Below are 12,695 nucleotides of genomic sequence, written 5' to 3' on the forward strand. Positions count from 1 at the left end.
GGTTTTAGATTATCAGAGGATCATGGTCCTTCAGAGTTGGAAGAAACCTCGGCTCTGATGCTGACTGTTGCTTTAACTTCCTTGCCAAGCAGTCTTACACTTTCTCCTTGAACATGTGTCTTGCCAGGAAGCCTGCTTTCCCTTAAGGCATCTGTCTTTGGATAGCCAGGCATTTGAAAGCTGTACGTTCGATTGAGCTGATCCAAATTCTCTGTCCTTTAATATTCACCTGTTAGTCCTAGTTTGCCCTTGGGATCCCTCGATGTGGGATTGCTTCTGTGTTCTCCTTCCAGTTGCCAGAATGATTTCCCAAATAGTTGGCAGAAGGCTTCTGTGGAAACTCAGTTGACCACGTTTTGTATCTGCTTAAAAAGAAAAGTAAAAACAATATAAACACTTTAAACAAATTTTGGGGAAAAAATCAGGAGTTTACTCCTGGTGATTTAGATTATCTGCTGCTGTGTTCTCTCTTGACTCCTGTTTTGTTCTGAATTTCATTGTTTTCTTCTCTCTCGTCTAGTGTGGCACCCCAAAGTGCCCATGCTGCGTTTGATAAAGCAGCCAATTATTTCGGGATGAAGATTATACGGGTTCCCCTGAACAAAATGATGGAGGTGAATGTGCGGGTGAGTTCCCCTGAAGGAACTGTTGCCTCTCTCCTGCTGTGAGAGGCTGGAAGTCCATCTAACTGGCTAACTTTTTCCATGGCACACTCGATAGGCTCTAAGTGCCTTTGATGTGGCAGCCAGAAATTCGAAAACGGTCACTGACGGTGGTGATTGATTGCAACTTCAGTCTTTTCATGGATTCACGAATTCTAACAGGGAGATGATCTAGTTGTTAACCTGGGTGTTAAAGACCTGGATTTTGCATTTGAAATCATCATTTTCCTTTCTTTATTAGAAAAATGAGCATGGAGCAACTGGCCCCAAGACTCTCACTGCAGTTTTGATTGGCCTGAATTAATGCCATTTTCATTATAAAGAAATTATTTTTATGCCTTGCATTTGTGTAGAAGAACTTTTCAGTTTTCGAAGTGCTATCAGAATGAATTTGAGCCTTACAGCAGTCCAGGGAGGTCGCTGAAGCTGTTGGTATTATTGCAGTTCACAGATGAGCAAACAGACTGGGTGAAGTTAAATTCACGGTTTTCCTGCTGGTATGTTGTGGGCTGGGACTTAGATTAGGCTCTTTTGCCTCCCAGCCCAATACTCTTTCCATCCCCACAGTGATTTTGCTTTTCTTATACTGTGCTCTCAGTTTTCCCCAAATGGACGCATTGGGATGTGTTTGCATTGGCCACCATGGTGGGCTTCTCCCAGGCTGGAAAGGTGAAGGAAGCGGAACACTAAGCTAGTAGCCCAGATTGCTCTTGGCAGCAGAAGAGGAGCACAGCAGCGATGCGGATTCTCATTTTCCTCTGACTTTTGAATCCCTAGGCCATGAGAAGAGCCATTTCCCGGAACACTGCCATGCTCGTCTGCTCTACCCCACAATTTCCTCATGGTGTGATAGATCCTGTCCCTGAAGTGGCCAAGGTACACGAGGGAAATGGCCTAGTCTGGCAGCTAGATTGGGATTGTAAAACAGAATCCACTGGTGCGGTGCTTGGCAAGTTAGGAGCAATTTTGATTTTAGGTTTGACCGCAGTCATGATGAATAGCTTTCCTCAGCCCTGTGGTAAGCCCTGCCGCTCTTTTGGGACTTCTGAATATCACTAGCTTCTGTTCTTGGGAAGGAATAATACAAGGAAGAGGCCTTTGTTTAAACTGGTTATCCTGAAATAGTATTGACACTAGCGTCAGATCAGGAAATGTCTGCCCTCGGGAACCTGCCCACCAGAGGGTGATATTCAGCAGGCTGCCCCACAGCACCTCCTCCCACTGCAGTTACTGAAGCTGGACCTTCTCCTCCAGAGGCAGCCTCCAGCAGAGCTCTCTGCCCACTTGCTACCTGATTCAGCAGTGACTTGGAGGCTATGCATATTTAAATGTAAAATGGATACCATACATTCCAGATAAATTATTTTGGAGACTTAGTACACTTGAAAGATGAGCTTTATTAGGAATGTAAAAAATAGCCAGGTTTTTTCTGACATGGGAGACGTAGTACAAACTAGCCTTGACTTGATAGCCACCCTTTCCACCTGTGTCTTGTAAAGTTCGTGTTATAATACTACAAATGAAACCTTCTTACGGTCTTTGTTTTTTGGAACTAGCTGGCCGTCAAATACAAAATACCTCTTCATGTAGATGCTTGTCTGGGAGGCTTCCTCATTGTCTTCATGGAGAAAGCAGGATACCCACTTGAGCAGCCGTTTGATTTCCGGGTGAAAGGTGTGACCAGCATTTCAGCTGATACTCACAAGGTGAGCTAAGCACGAGACCAAATGTTAACGAAGTAGCCGGTTGATTATTTTGACTAAACAAAATTAAATGGCTAAAGCGTTAACTTACCCTCAAAATATAAAATTATATATTTTGCCCTTTGCTGTCACCGGGGCAGCTGATTCAGGTGACCAGAACAAGAGGTAGCGGTGACAGGCTGCAGTGAAAAGGAATCTATTACCTTTTATCTGAATATTGGCTAAGAGAATATTGGTATCCACTGACCTACTGTATGTGACTCGTGTAGTGGCCCTTATAAAAATAGTCCTTGAATCTTTGAGATTGTTTGGGGTGGAAGGGAGAAGAGGGGTGAGAGTTGATACTGAAGTTCCTAAGAGAGTGTATGTTAATGTTGGGGGTCCCGTGCCATGGGGTTCCTGAACCTGGGTGACAGGAGTATGTTGGTGAAAGAATGTTGGGGAAAAAGAGAAGAACCTACATGCTCAGGAATTCCTGGCTTGTAATATTTGAAATATCTGTGCATGCCACCCGTGGTGGACCAAGACAAAGTCAAGGTCAGTCGGGAACTCTTGAAACGATATCCAGATGTGAAAGAAATACTAGCAGCCTGAGGAACACTTGCCTTGCCTTGTTTGCATTTTCTGAGCTTGTTTTAAACAAGAGTATTTTTTTTTTTTTTTATAGCTAAGACCTGTTCATCAAACCCTAAGTGATCAGCAACTAATTGTCATGATCTGTTTTTGCCTTACAGCTCCTGGGCCTTTCTCCTTACCATCTCTCTCTCTCTGATTCAAGGAATGAATTTAGTTCCATGTGATTGTCAGAGTTAAATAGGAGGGCCCTTTTTTTGGTCAGGAAACCGATCACATAGTTTAATTTAAAGTTGGATTAAGTTGCTTTTTGATTCTGCGTACCACAGTGGTCATAAGAAGGAAATGTAATACTAAGCAAAAAGGATGGTCTTAGGATGATTATAAGGAGCCCTGGTGGCACAGTGGTTAAGCTCTTGGCTGTTAACCAAAAGGTCAGTAGTTGGAACCCACTAGCAGCTCCATGGGAGAAAGATGTGGCAGTCTGCTTCCGTAAAGATTATGGCCTTGGAAACCCTATGGGATTGCTGTGTCCTGTAGGCAACAGGTATGACGATTATGATTTTAGTTACTCCAAGATTTAATTTCCATACTTTCCTGTGAAAATTGATCCTTGCTTTCATCCTGATGTACCATCCTTAGAAATGTTTTAAATAGGGAAAACCCCATGCTGGCTGAGAAAGGAAGCAAACCCACTAACTGGGCACAACACTGCTTTTCTCTGGGCCTCAGATTCCTTACCCCTAAAGGGGAAAAAATCAAGCCATCCTTAAGTCCTTTTCACCTTTTAACATTGTTTGAGTCCCTAAAGGATTGGGAAACATACTGCAGCGAAAGTGACGAGGGCACTGGGAGTCACGTTGTGTGTCGTGCGCTTGGAAGCAAGGTCTGCCATGTAGAGCTGCACTCTCACCTGTTTGCTTCTTCCCACCCAGTATGGCTACGCCCCCAAAGGCTCCTCAGTGGTGTTATACAGCGAGAAGAAGTACAGGAACTACCAGTTCTTCGTTGCTACAGACTGGCAGGGTGGCATCTACGCTTCCCCCACCCTCGCGGGCTCACGGCCTGGTGGCATTAGTGCAGCCTGTTGGGCCACCTTGATGCACTTTGGTGAGAGTGGCTATGTTGAAGCTACCAAACAGATCATCAAAACTACTCGCTTCCTCAAATCAGAGTATGTGTGGATGACTGAGATTCTGCCTTGTCTGTTGCCTTTTTTTGCTAGTAGGCTCAAGGCATCTGCCTGCTTAAGCACTCTCAGCCTTGGGGTTTAGGGCAGCCATTCAGGGGTATGGTGCCGGCCTGAGAGAATAGCTGCTGTCTTAGTTATCTAGTGCTGCTATAACAGAAATCCCGCAAGTGGATGGCTTTAACAAAGAGAAGTTTATTTTCTCACAGTAAAGTAGGCTAAAAGTCTAAATTCAGGGCGTTAACTCCAGGGGAAGGCTTTCTCTGTCAGCCTTCTCATCAATATTGCCCTGGACTGGGAGCTTCTTCACGCAGGGACCCAGGGTCCAAAGGACGTGCTCTGCTCCCAGCACTGCTTTCTTGGTGATATGAGGTCCCCCCTTGTCTCTCTGTTTGATTCTCTCTTTTATATCTCAAGAGATTGCCTCAAGTCAAATTCCAATCTTGTAGATTGAGTCCTGCCTCACTAACACAACTGCCCCCCATCCTCCCTCATTAACATCATACCCACCCAGTGGAGGAAAAAAAAAATTAACATCATAGAGGCAGGATTTACAACATACAGGAAAATCCCACAGTACCAGGAATCATGGCCCAGCCAAATTGATAAACACACTTTTGAGGGGACATAATTCAGTTCATGACAGCTGCCTTCCTCATTGGTGACTTTGGAGGGTCTTCAAAGCCAGAGGCCACTGAAATCAGGGCTGCTTTTTAGGCCACCTCTTCTCGAAAGATGTCTTACCAACTGGCGGCTCTTACCAAGTGCTAGACAGAGGGGTTCTCAAACTTGACCATGCATCCACTTCACCTGGAGGGCTTGTTAGAACACATGGCTGTGCCCCACTCCAGAATTTGTGATAATTTTGTTAGATCTGGGATGAGGTCTGAGGATTTGGATTTCTAGAAAGTTTCCAGGAGATACAGCTGCTGCTGGTCTGAGAATCACACGTGGGGAATCACTGGAATAAAAATAGAATTTGGGAAGCAGGGAAGAAGGAATGAGGAAGGGAGGATGACGAAATCAGGGATTAAGTTCAGGCTAGAATTGGTCGCGGAAACCCTGGTGGCGTAGTGTTTAAGTGCTACGGCTGCTAACCAAGAGGTCGGCAGTTTGAATCCACCAGGCGCTCCGTGGAAACTCTGTCGGGCGGTTCTACTCTGTCCTATAGGGTCGCTGTGAGTCGGAATCATCTTGACGGCAGTGGGTTTAGAATTGGTCACACACTTTGTCTAAGGTATTACCTGCCCACTCTCTGTGTCATCAGGATTTTGGAGACTTTTTCAGGATGTTTTGAGGGTGAAGGGGTCACTAGCCATGTATCATTTGAAAAAGGTTCTCATGGATTCCGATATGCCCATCTGTTTAGAACCACTGTACCATTTCTTGCTTTAGAGATTACATACGTGACTTTTCAAAATTGTAGAGATGGAGGGATTATTTTTCCCGAATTTGAAGTACATCTTTTATTTTTAAAGCACATGCCTCAGATGTCCCTGAGGGCATGCCATGATTTCAGGGCAGGCCAGACAGGTTAGGAGCTGGTGATTCCGATTCGTTAGATCTAGATGGGGCTTGGGCCTCTAAATATTTCTAATATTCCACCTGTGATTCTGACACATACCTTCCAAAAGAACCGTAGATCTCAGCCTAGCCTCCTTGTTTTGGAAGATGAGAAGACTAAAGGCCCAAAAGGCTGAACTGGTGTTCTAGAGACTTTGAGTGATTAAAGCGATGATGACCAGAGGGAAATATGTGACTGGATTTCTTTTCTTCTCCATCTTTTTTGTTTTAAGACTGGAAAATATCAAAGGCATCTTTGTTTTGGGGAATCCCCAGTTGTCGGTCATTGCTCTGGGCTCCCATGATTTTGACATCTACCGACTGTCTAACCTGATGACTGCTAAGGGGTGGAACTTGAACCAGCTGCAGTTCCCACCCAGGTAAGCTTGAAGAACCCTCTTCGCCTTCCTTTGGTCCATGAATTTCGAAGAACCTGGTACCCGGAAAGTAGACTTTGACTCCTAGAGCCTAACACTTCAGAGGCAACTGTAGTATGTCTAGGATTTCTCTCTCACCCTCTGGCATTATTAGATATAAAGACTGAGGCCTTTATAGCTTTACAAGTAAGCTTTAAATGCTGAGTGTCCGGGAAAACTTAGGTGCAGCCTCCTGAGACTGGTGGTCGGTCATGAGGTTTTTCATCCACTCTTTGTAGCCTCTGTGCTCTCTAGTCCACCTATACACAGCCATTAGATTGCACTTGTAAAATGCTTCATTACCTGAGTAATATTTAGCTTAAAACCCTCCAATGGGTCTCTGATTAGCAAAGCCTGCTAGTATCTTCTTTAATATGCTTTTCTAAACCTTCCATGATGCCTTTAAATAAATAATCCACTCTAAATCAATAGGTCTATTCAGTGCTCCATGTACACCTTATCCTTTCACATGTTGGTGCCACTGCCAGCCCCTTCTCACAGTTTATACGCCTTCCTCCCTCCAGGCTGAGGGTATGTTTCTTCTTTGCTCTGAAGTCCTTCAAGAGCTCAGCCATATGTCTGCAGGAAGGTTCATCTAAAAGTATCTAATGGGTGGTCACGTGGTTGAAGGAACAGCGATTGGGTTTGTGAGGGAGGACAACAACCAGCTGTGGTTGTTGATCATGCTGAGCAGCCTGCTGCCAACCTATGCCTTGACAACCCATGCACCTGAGAGCCTTGGTTCTCAGGATTAGGAAGAGCATGGCTGATCATACTGGTCAGAAATAATGTGAGGAAGCAACCAATGAATTCCTGTATTTGGGATGCTCTGTTTTAGAACATTTTTTCTTTTCCCAAGGTCCATCTCTCTGTCTTTTCTTCTCTTGTAGTATTCATTTCTGTGTCACATTACTACACACTCGGAATCGAGTAGCCATACAGTTCCTAAAGGACATCCGGGAGTCTGTCACACAAATCATGAAGAACCCTAAAGCAAAGACTACAGGAATGGTAAGGACACTCGGGTTTTTCTACTTCCCTTGGAGGTTGAGGTGTTGGCGGTTGGGTTGAAAGATTCAGATGACCTCGAGTCTGTTCCTGGCTTTGCTCCTTAGCCACAGACATTGTGGCTTTTTTTTTGTTCACTGAAACTGAGGATCTTTGCCTCACTCATTCCCAGGGTGACTGGAAGTCCCAAATCAGATACTCTGTGTCAAGCAGCTTGTAAACTAGAAAATGCTATACAAAAGCAGGTGGTGGTTGTGTCCATTTGAAAAGAAAATTTTGACACAGGGGAGTCAATAAATGTGTTTTCTGTGGAATTTTCTACAGCAAATCCCGTAGGATAGTTCTTTTGGGCAGAAAGGTGTGCTGGCCAATACCTGTGAAAAATTTACTATGCCAGCTGTCTTTCTGATAGAATGATGCCTAGGGTGGGAATGAAAATTACACGGTGGGGGATAAGGAGGACATGTGGAAAGCTAGGATTGGGGGAAAAGGGGATCCAAACCACAGCTTTATCCTTGCTTTTCTGTACCTACCATCACTAATAATATATTTTTGGTTGGATTTGTAGGGTGCCATCTATGGCATGGCCCAGGCAACAGTTGACAGGAATCTGGTGGCAGAGTTGTCCTCAGTCTTCTTGAACAGCCTGTACAGCACAGACACTGTGACCTCGGGCAGCCAGATGAACGGCTCCCCCAAACCCCGCTGAGCCTTGACCCCTTCTAACCTCAGGGGGCTTCCGGCCTTCAGAAGGTTCTTGGGGTATGAAACAGACCACGTACAACTTTGACATCTGGTCTTACTTCACAGAGCACAATGAGACAGACGAAAAGTCAGCTTGGTCCTCAGGATTGTTGTTCTACCTTTTATCATCCTTTTCATGGTTTTTAATTTGAAGACCCGTAAAGGATTTCATCACCTAATCATTTTGCCCTCGTTTTAAGCGCTACCCTAGGAATTCTAACCACTTCCCTCTCTAACCTCTCTAGCTTTCACCTTAGTCATTGTGTGGCGACTACTCTGACCTGTCCTGATTCCTTAGGGAAGCTGGGGTACAGTTTATGAGATAGCAAAAGTGTTTCTCTGCTGTCTCAAGCAGATGTTTGGGCTAGTCAGATAAGAAGCATTTATATAACGTTTCCCTTCATGGATCTCATGTGTACTCGAAGCAGGAGGCTTTTTCAGCCCTCCTCTTAAGTAGGTTAGTTGTCTTCCTTAGAGGCACTTTTATTGTAATCCATTTTCTATTTCCAGGACATGATTGTCCAGCCGTTGTTCCCCACTATGCAGGACTAGAGTGGCTGAGCATGTCTGCTCGGTCTAGCAAGGGGTGGCCCATTGGTCCACTTCTGGGCTTGTAGTCTCCATCTGACACTCGATTACCACCATCTTGGGAGATTCTCATGTGAAATAAGGTTCCCGTTGCCTTGTTCTTGTTCCCATGGACTAGGAAGAGAGCATGGTTTCCAGAGACTCTGGGACTTTGTGGACCTGGTGCTGCCTCCCTGATTGGCAGTGGTCAGAGCAGACCTGAGCCCTCTCCTGGGGTGGTGGTGATCAGAAACCAGACTCTTTCCTATACTCTGAGTGTCAGGGTAGGATGAACACCCAAGTTCAAATACACGTCACCCAAGTTGGTGGTACTCCCTCCCCATTGCTTTAAGCTATCATGTAATAATCTTTCCATTATGTTTGCTTGAAGGAACAATTCAAAGCACCTTCACGAGTTGCCTTGACTAACCTAGGTGAGGAGGGCGTAAGAGAGAGCCCTCATGGCAAGGAAAATTTTCTCTCTCCCGTGATGTGTTTTTCCTGCCTGTTTCCCTTTTATTCAGCTCCCAAAGGTACTATGGCAGTTTAGCGTCAGCTACTGGATATTTCTCAGCCCTGACTAACAGGGAGCAGCTCAAGATGAGAGAAGCTCTCTGGATTAGGAGAGCTTGATGGCCAGTGTCAATTGTGGCCTAGGACCTGGAATTCTTCATAAGACTCTTTGCTCAGGGTGGTGCAGGGACAGGACCAAACCCTGCACCCACTTCCTGCCCTCTCCTGCCCACTGTATGGGGCCCCAATCCCAGTTGAGCCACTGTTCTCTAATGACGTCATGTAGTGTGCCTTTCTTCTCAGCAGGGAGCAGTGAGCTTTTCCTGACCCAGGCCCCAGGGGAAATGGGTCTGTTTTTGAGGTTTTTATTTGGGTTGGGGAGTTCTTAGGACAAGATAGGATAAATGTTCCTCTGTTCCGTTCCCCTTCTCAGGGACTCCTGAATATTCAGCCTCTCCAGATGGTATATCCCTAGCCTCCCTCACTGGGCTGCTGGCCAGGAGCCAAGCTACCAGACTCCTCCTCCAGCTCCCAGCCAGTTTGTCTGAAGTGTTCTTTAGCACTCTACTTTCCACACAATATCTGTGACTAGCTGGCTGTCTCATTGCAGGGCTCATGTGGTAGGTGTGTATGTGTTTAAACATGTTTGCTCTGCAGTGCATTGTGGGTTTTAAGAGTGGTTGGTGTTGGTGTGCATATCAGAGGGAGAGGCTGGGATCCTTTGGACATAGCAGTTACATGTTTATTCCCAGTTGTTGAAGTGGTGGGCACCTCCTTTTGAGCAAGTATATGTAGTCAGAACTGTACTTTAATTGTTCTTGGGTCTCCAGTGCTTTGTTGCAGGGGCTCTGGGGACCCAGAACCACCCAGCAGGCAACGCTGTTCTTTGTGAGCTGCTGAAATGGAGAAGCATGTGCCCCACAGAGTGTGCTAATGCTTCCAGCGTCTGTCTCCCTGGGACCAGACCCCGAGCCACTCACAGTCTCTCTGCCGGAGCCTGGGTACTTACTAGGGGTGGTGGTGTTTTCAAAGGGACCTACTGCAGTCATTTGATCATCAAGAGCCTAAGTTTGACTTACCATTTTTTTAGATTTTTATTTGTATCTGTGCATATGTGTGTAGTACGTGGGCTGTGGCAGAGGTGGGAGTGGAGTATCTTACTGTGTTGCTAGCAGATGTCACAACATTGGCCTCTGCAAAAACTGTACTGTTTTGTTCCTGCATAGAAGTAGTTGTGTGCCTACACTGCCATGCCACCTTTAATGTTATTGGTTTTATACTTGGAAAACGGTACTTTACTCTATTAATTCTTTCCTGCCTCTTGTCTTCTCTAACTGCCCCCTTCCCAGCTCAGTGCTCCTTTCCCAGTTGCAGCAATAATGTCTTAAAAAGCTATAGAATAATTAAATGCCCCAGATCTCAATCACTGTGGATGGTTGCATTCATTTGTTTCCTTGGGCACATATGGGAGGTCACAAATGGGGTGGTGGCAGTGCTTGAATTGGCTGCTGGTGAGAGATCACCCCCTTGTGGTGAAGTGGTTATGTGTGACCATTGCTATTAGGACCACTACATAGACCCAGGGGCCCTGGTGGCACAGTGGTTAAGAGCTCGGCTGCTCACCGAGAGGTCAGCAGTTCAAACCCACCAGCTCCTCCTTGGAAACCCTATGGGGCAGTTCTGCTTTGTCCTATAGGGTCGCTATAATTTGGAATCGACTCAGTGGTAACGGTTTTTTTTTTTTTTAAGAGAGACACAGCCAAGCTACATTGCAGCTAATTTCCAAGCACTTTAACAGGAAGCTGATTGGTCTTTATACTAGGAGCTGTGGTCATACCTGTTTTATACCTGTTTGGAACTCAGGTCTTTGGTTCCTTAGAACCAGGGCCCTGCTTTTTGTTTTCTGTTACCTTTCTTGTCCACTTCTGTTTTCTTACACCTTCATGATGGATTTAGCCTCAGGGGTGGTCTCCAGCCAGCTGGGCAGGTTGGCTCTAATTAACCTTTCATGACTTGTGGGTTATAGGGTTGCCCACCCACTTTCCCTGCATCTCAGCGTCTTTGGGACCCTGCATCTCCCACTAAAAGTATTTGCTGCCCTCCAGTGGGGACTTGTGTAACGGTGAAAGGCGAAAGAAACGTTCATTGAAGCGAAATACCTGGGGTATGGGGCTTAAAAGTGAGGTAGTGTATCCAGGAAGTGTGATTGGGTAAAAAATTTTCTCTTTTGGCTTTTGTACCCCTAGATGAGTTTTGTAAACATATTTTTGGTTTCCTGTGTTATAATTAGGGAGCCCTGGTGGGTTTTGTTTTGTGTGTATCATATGTATGGGAAACCAGAGGTTTCTCATATAACCTAATGGAAGGCAACCAGCAGTACATTCAGCAATCAAGGTCTCTGGTGGGAAAAAGATGGGTGCCCACCAATCGTGGCACCCGAGAACCCTAAAAGTTCTGTGGTAACCGTGTATTTCTCAAAATCCATATTACCAATCAAAAATTTAAACACTCTCAGTGACTCAGCATGCTTCCATTAAGGAAAACACATGGTATCCAAAAAAAAAACATTCAAAGCAGAAAATAACAGGGTCATGAAAGGGTTAGAGGATAGTAAGCCCATTGCCATCCAGTTAATTCCAACTCATAATGACCCTGTAGGACAGAGTAGAACTGCCCCATAGGGTTTCTAAGTAGCAGCTGGTAGGTTCGAACTGCCAACCTTTTGGACAGCAGCCGAGTAGGCCACTGCATTTGGCTTGAAAGCTGACAGAACCCCTTAGGTTATCCTGGCACACGTAAGTGCAGGGCATCATGGTCCATTATGAAGGAGAAATGAGAAGTGTTTTCTGAGGGTACTCAGAATCCAAAGGCGGCCATTCAGGTAACCTGGCTTTTCATTCTGGCTTTCAGCTCATTCAGACTTTTGCCAGAACCAAGCCAAGGAGTGCTGTCCCTGCTCTGGTTTTCTGCCAGATGGCTTGGTTTCCTGAGCACCTTCTTGCTTTTGTGGTAAACACTAGAGAAAGAGGGGCCAGCGTGTGCTCGGATTCAGAGCCCTGGCTTATTTAAGTGGTGTCTGGCGTGCTTATAGCTGCTTCTGACAGCTACACGTCGCTCTGCTTTCTCTGTAGGCTCTTGGGAGCAATGAGCAGCTTTTCCCCAGACCCAGCAGTGACAGAAGTAATGACTGAGGCGTGATTTGATAGCCACCATCTATAGCCTGAATAACCCAAAGTCAGGTTTTTGGGAGCGTTTCCTTGAAGTCTTAATTGCCTTACTTTCTCTTATAAAGTTTTCTTCTTTTTCATAATCTATCCTTAACATCCTCCTTGTAATTTCAGTTATGTGGGTTAATTTTAGAATAAATGTATTTATTTCTAATAAGTGTTGCTTGTGTTTTGTCTTACATAAAGGTAGCACATACAACAGTGCCTGTTTCAACCCTTGGTCCATAACCGTAAGCTGAGGTAGCAAGGTGAGGCCATACTTCCCTGTTTGGTCACTGTCCCCCAGTCCTTGGCCATTGGATCAAAGCACACTTAGAAAAAATTCAGTCAGCAGTGGAGCAGATGGGAGACTACCATCTGATCCTTGTTGGTTTTAATGTTAAGCTTTGCAGAGAAATTGTTATCAACATTTAAAAAAAAAAAAAAAAAAAGCTCAAGTTACCTTACTCATGGTGACCCTATGTGTATGTTGATAATCCTTTCTGACTAACATATAGGCTAGGAAGGGGCTCCTGCTGTTCTCTCTTGTT

General features: G+C 45.3%; 1 protein-coding gene across 2 annotated transcripts in view; it reads left to right on the plus strand.

Annotated features, from left to right (window-relative positions):
- Positions 1-10,692, plus strand: part of SGPL1 (sphingosine-1-phosphate lyase 1) — a 103,753-nt gene extending 93,061 nt beyond the window's left edge. For both annotated transcript variants that reach the window (XM_064269670.1, XM_064269669.1), the window contains exons 9-15: positions 521-626; positions 1,440-1,538; positions 2,219-2,368; positions 3,874-4,112; positions 5,924-6,070; positions 6,997-7,117; positions 7,683-10,692. In XM_064269670.1, the coding sequence (XP_064125740.1) occupies positions 521-626; positions 1,440-1,538; positions 2,219-2,368; positions 3,874-4,112; positions 5,924-6,070; positions 6,997-7,117; positions 7,683-7,823 (1,003 nt within the window). In that variant the 3' untranslated portion in view covers positions 7,824-10,692. The remainder of the gene's footprint in view (positions 1-520; positions 627-1,439; positions 1,539-2,218; positions 2,369-3,873; positions 4,113-5,923; positions 6,071-6,996; positions 7,118-7,682) is intronic.
- The last annotated feature ends 2,003 nt before the right edge of the window (positions 10,693-12,695 follow it).

This window comes from Loxodonta africana, chromosome 16, assembly GCF_030014295.1.
Source record: "Loxodonta africana isolate mLoxAfr1 chromosome 16, mLoxAfr1.hap2, whole genome shotgun sequence".
NCBI lineage: Eukaryota > Metazoa > Chordata > Mammalia > Proboscidea > Elephantidae > Loxodonta > Loxodonta africana.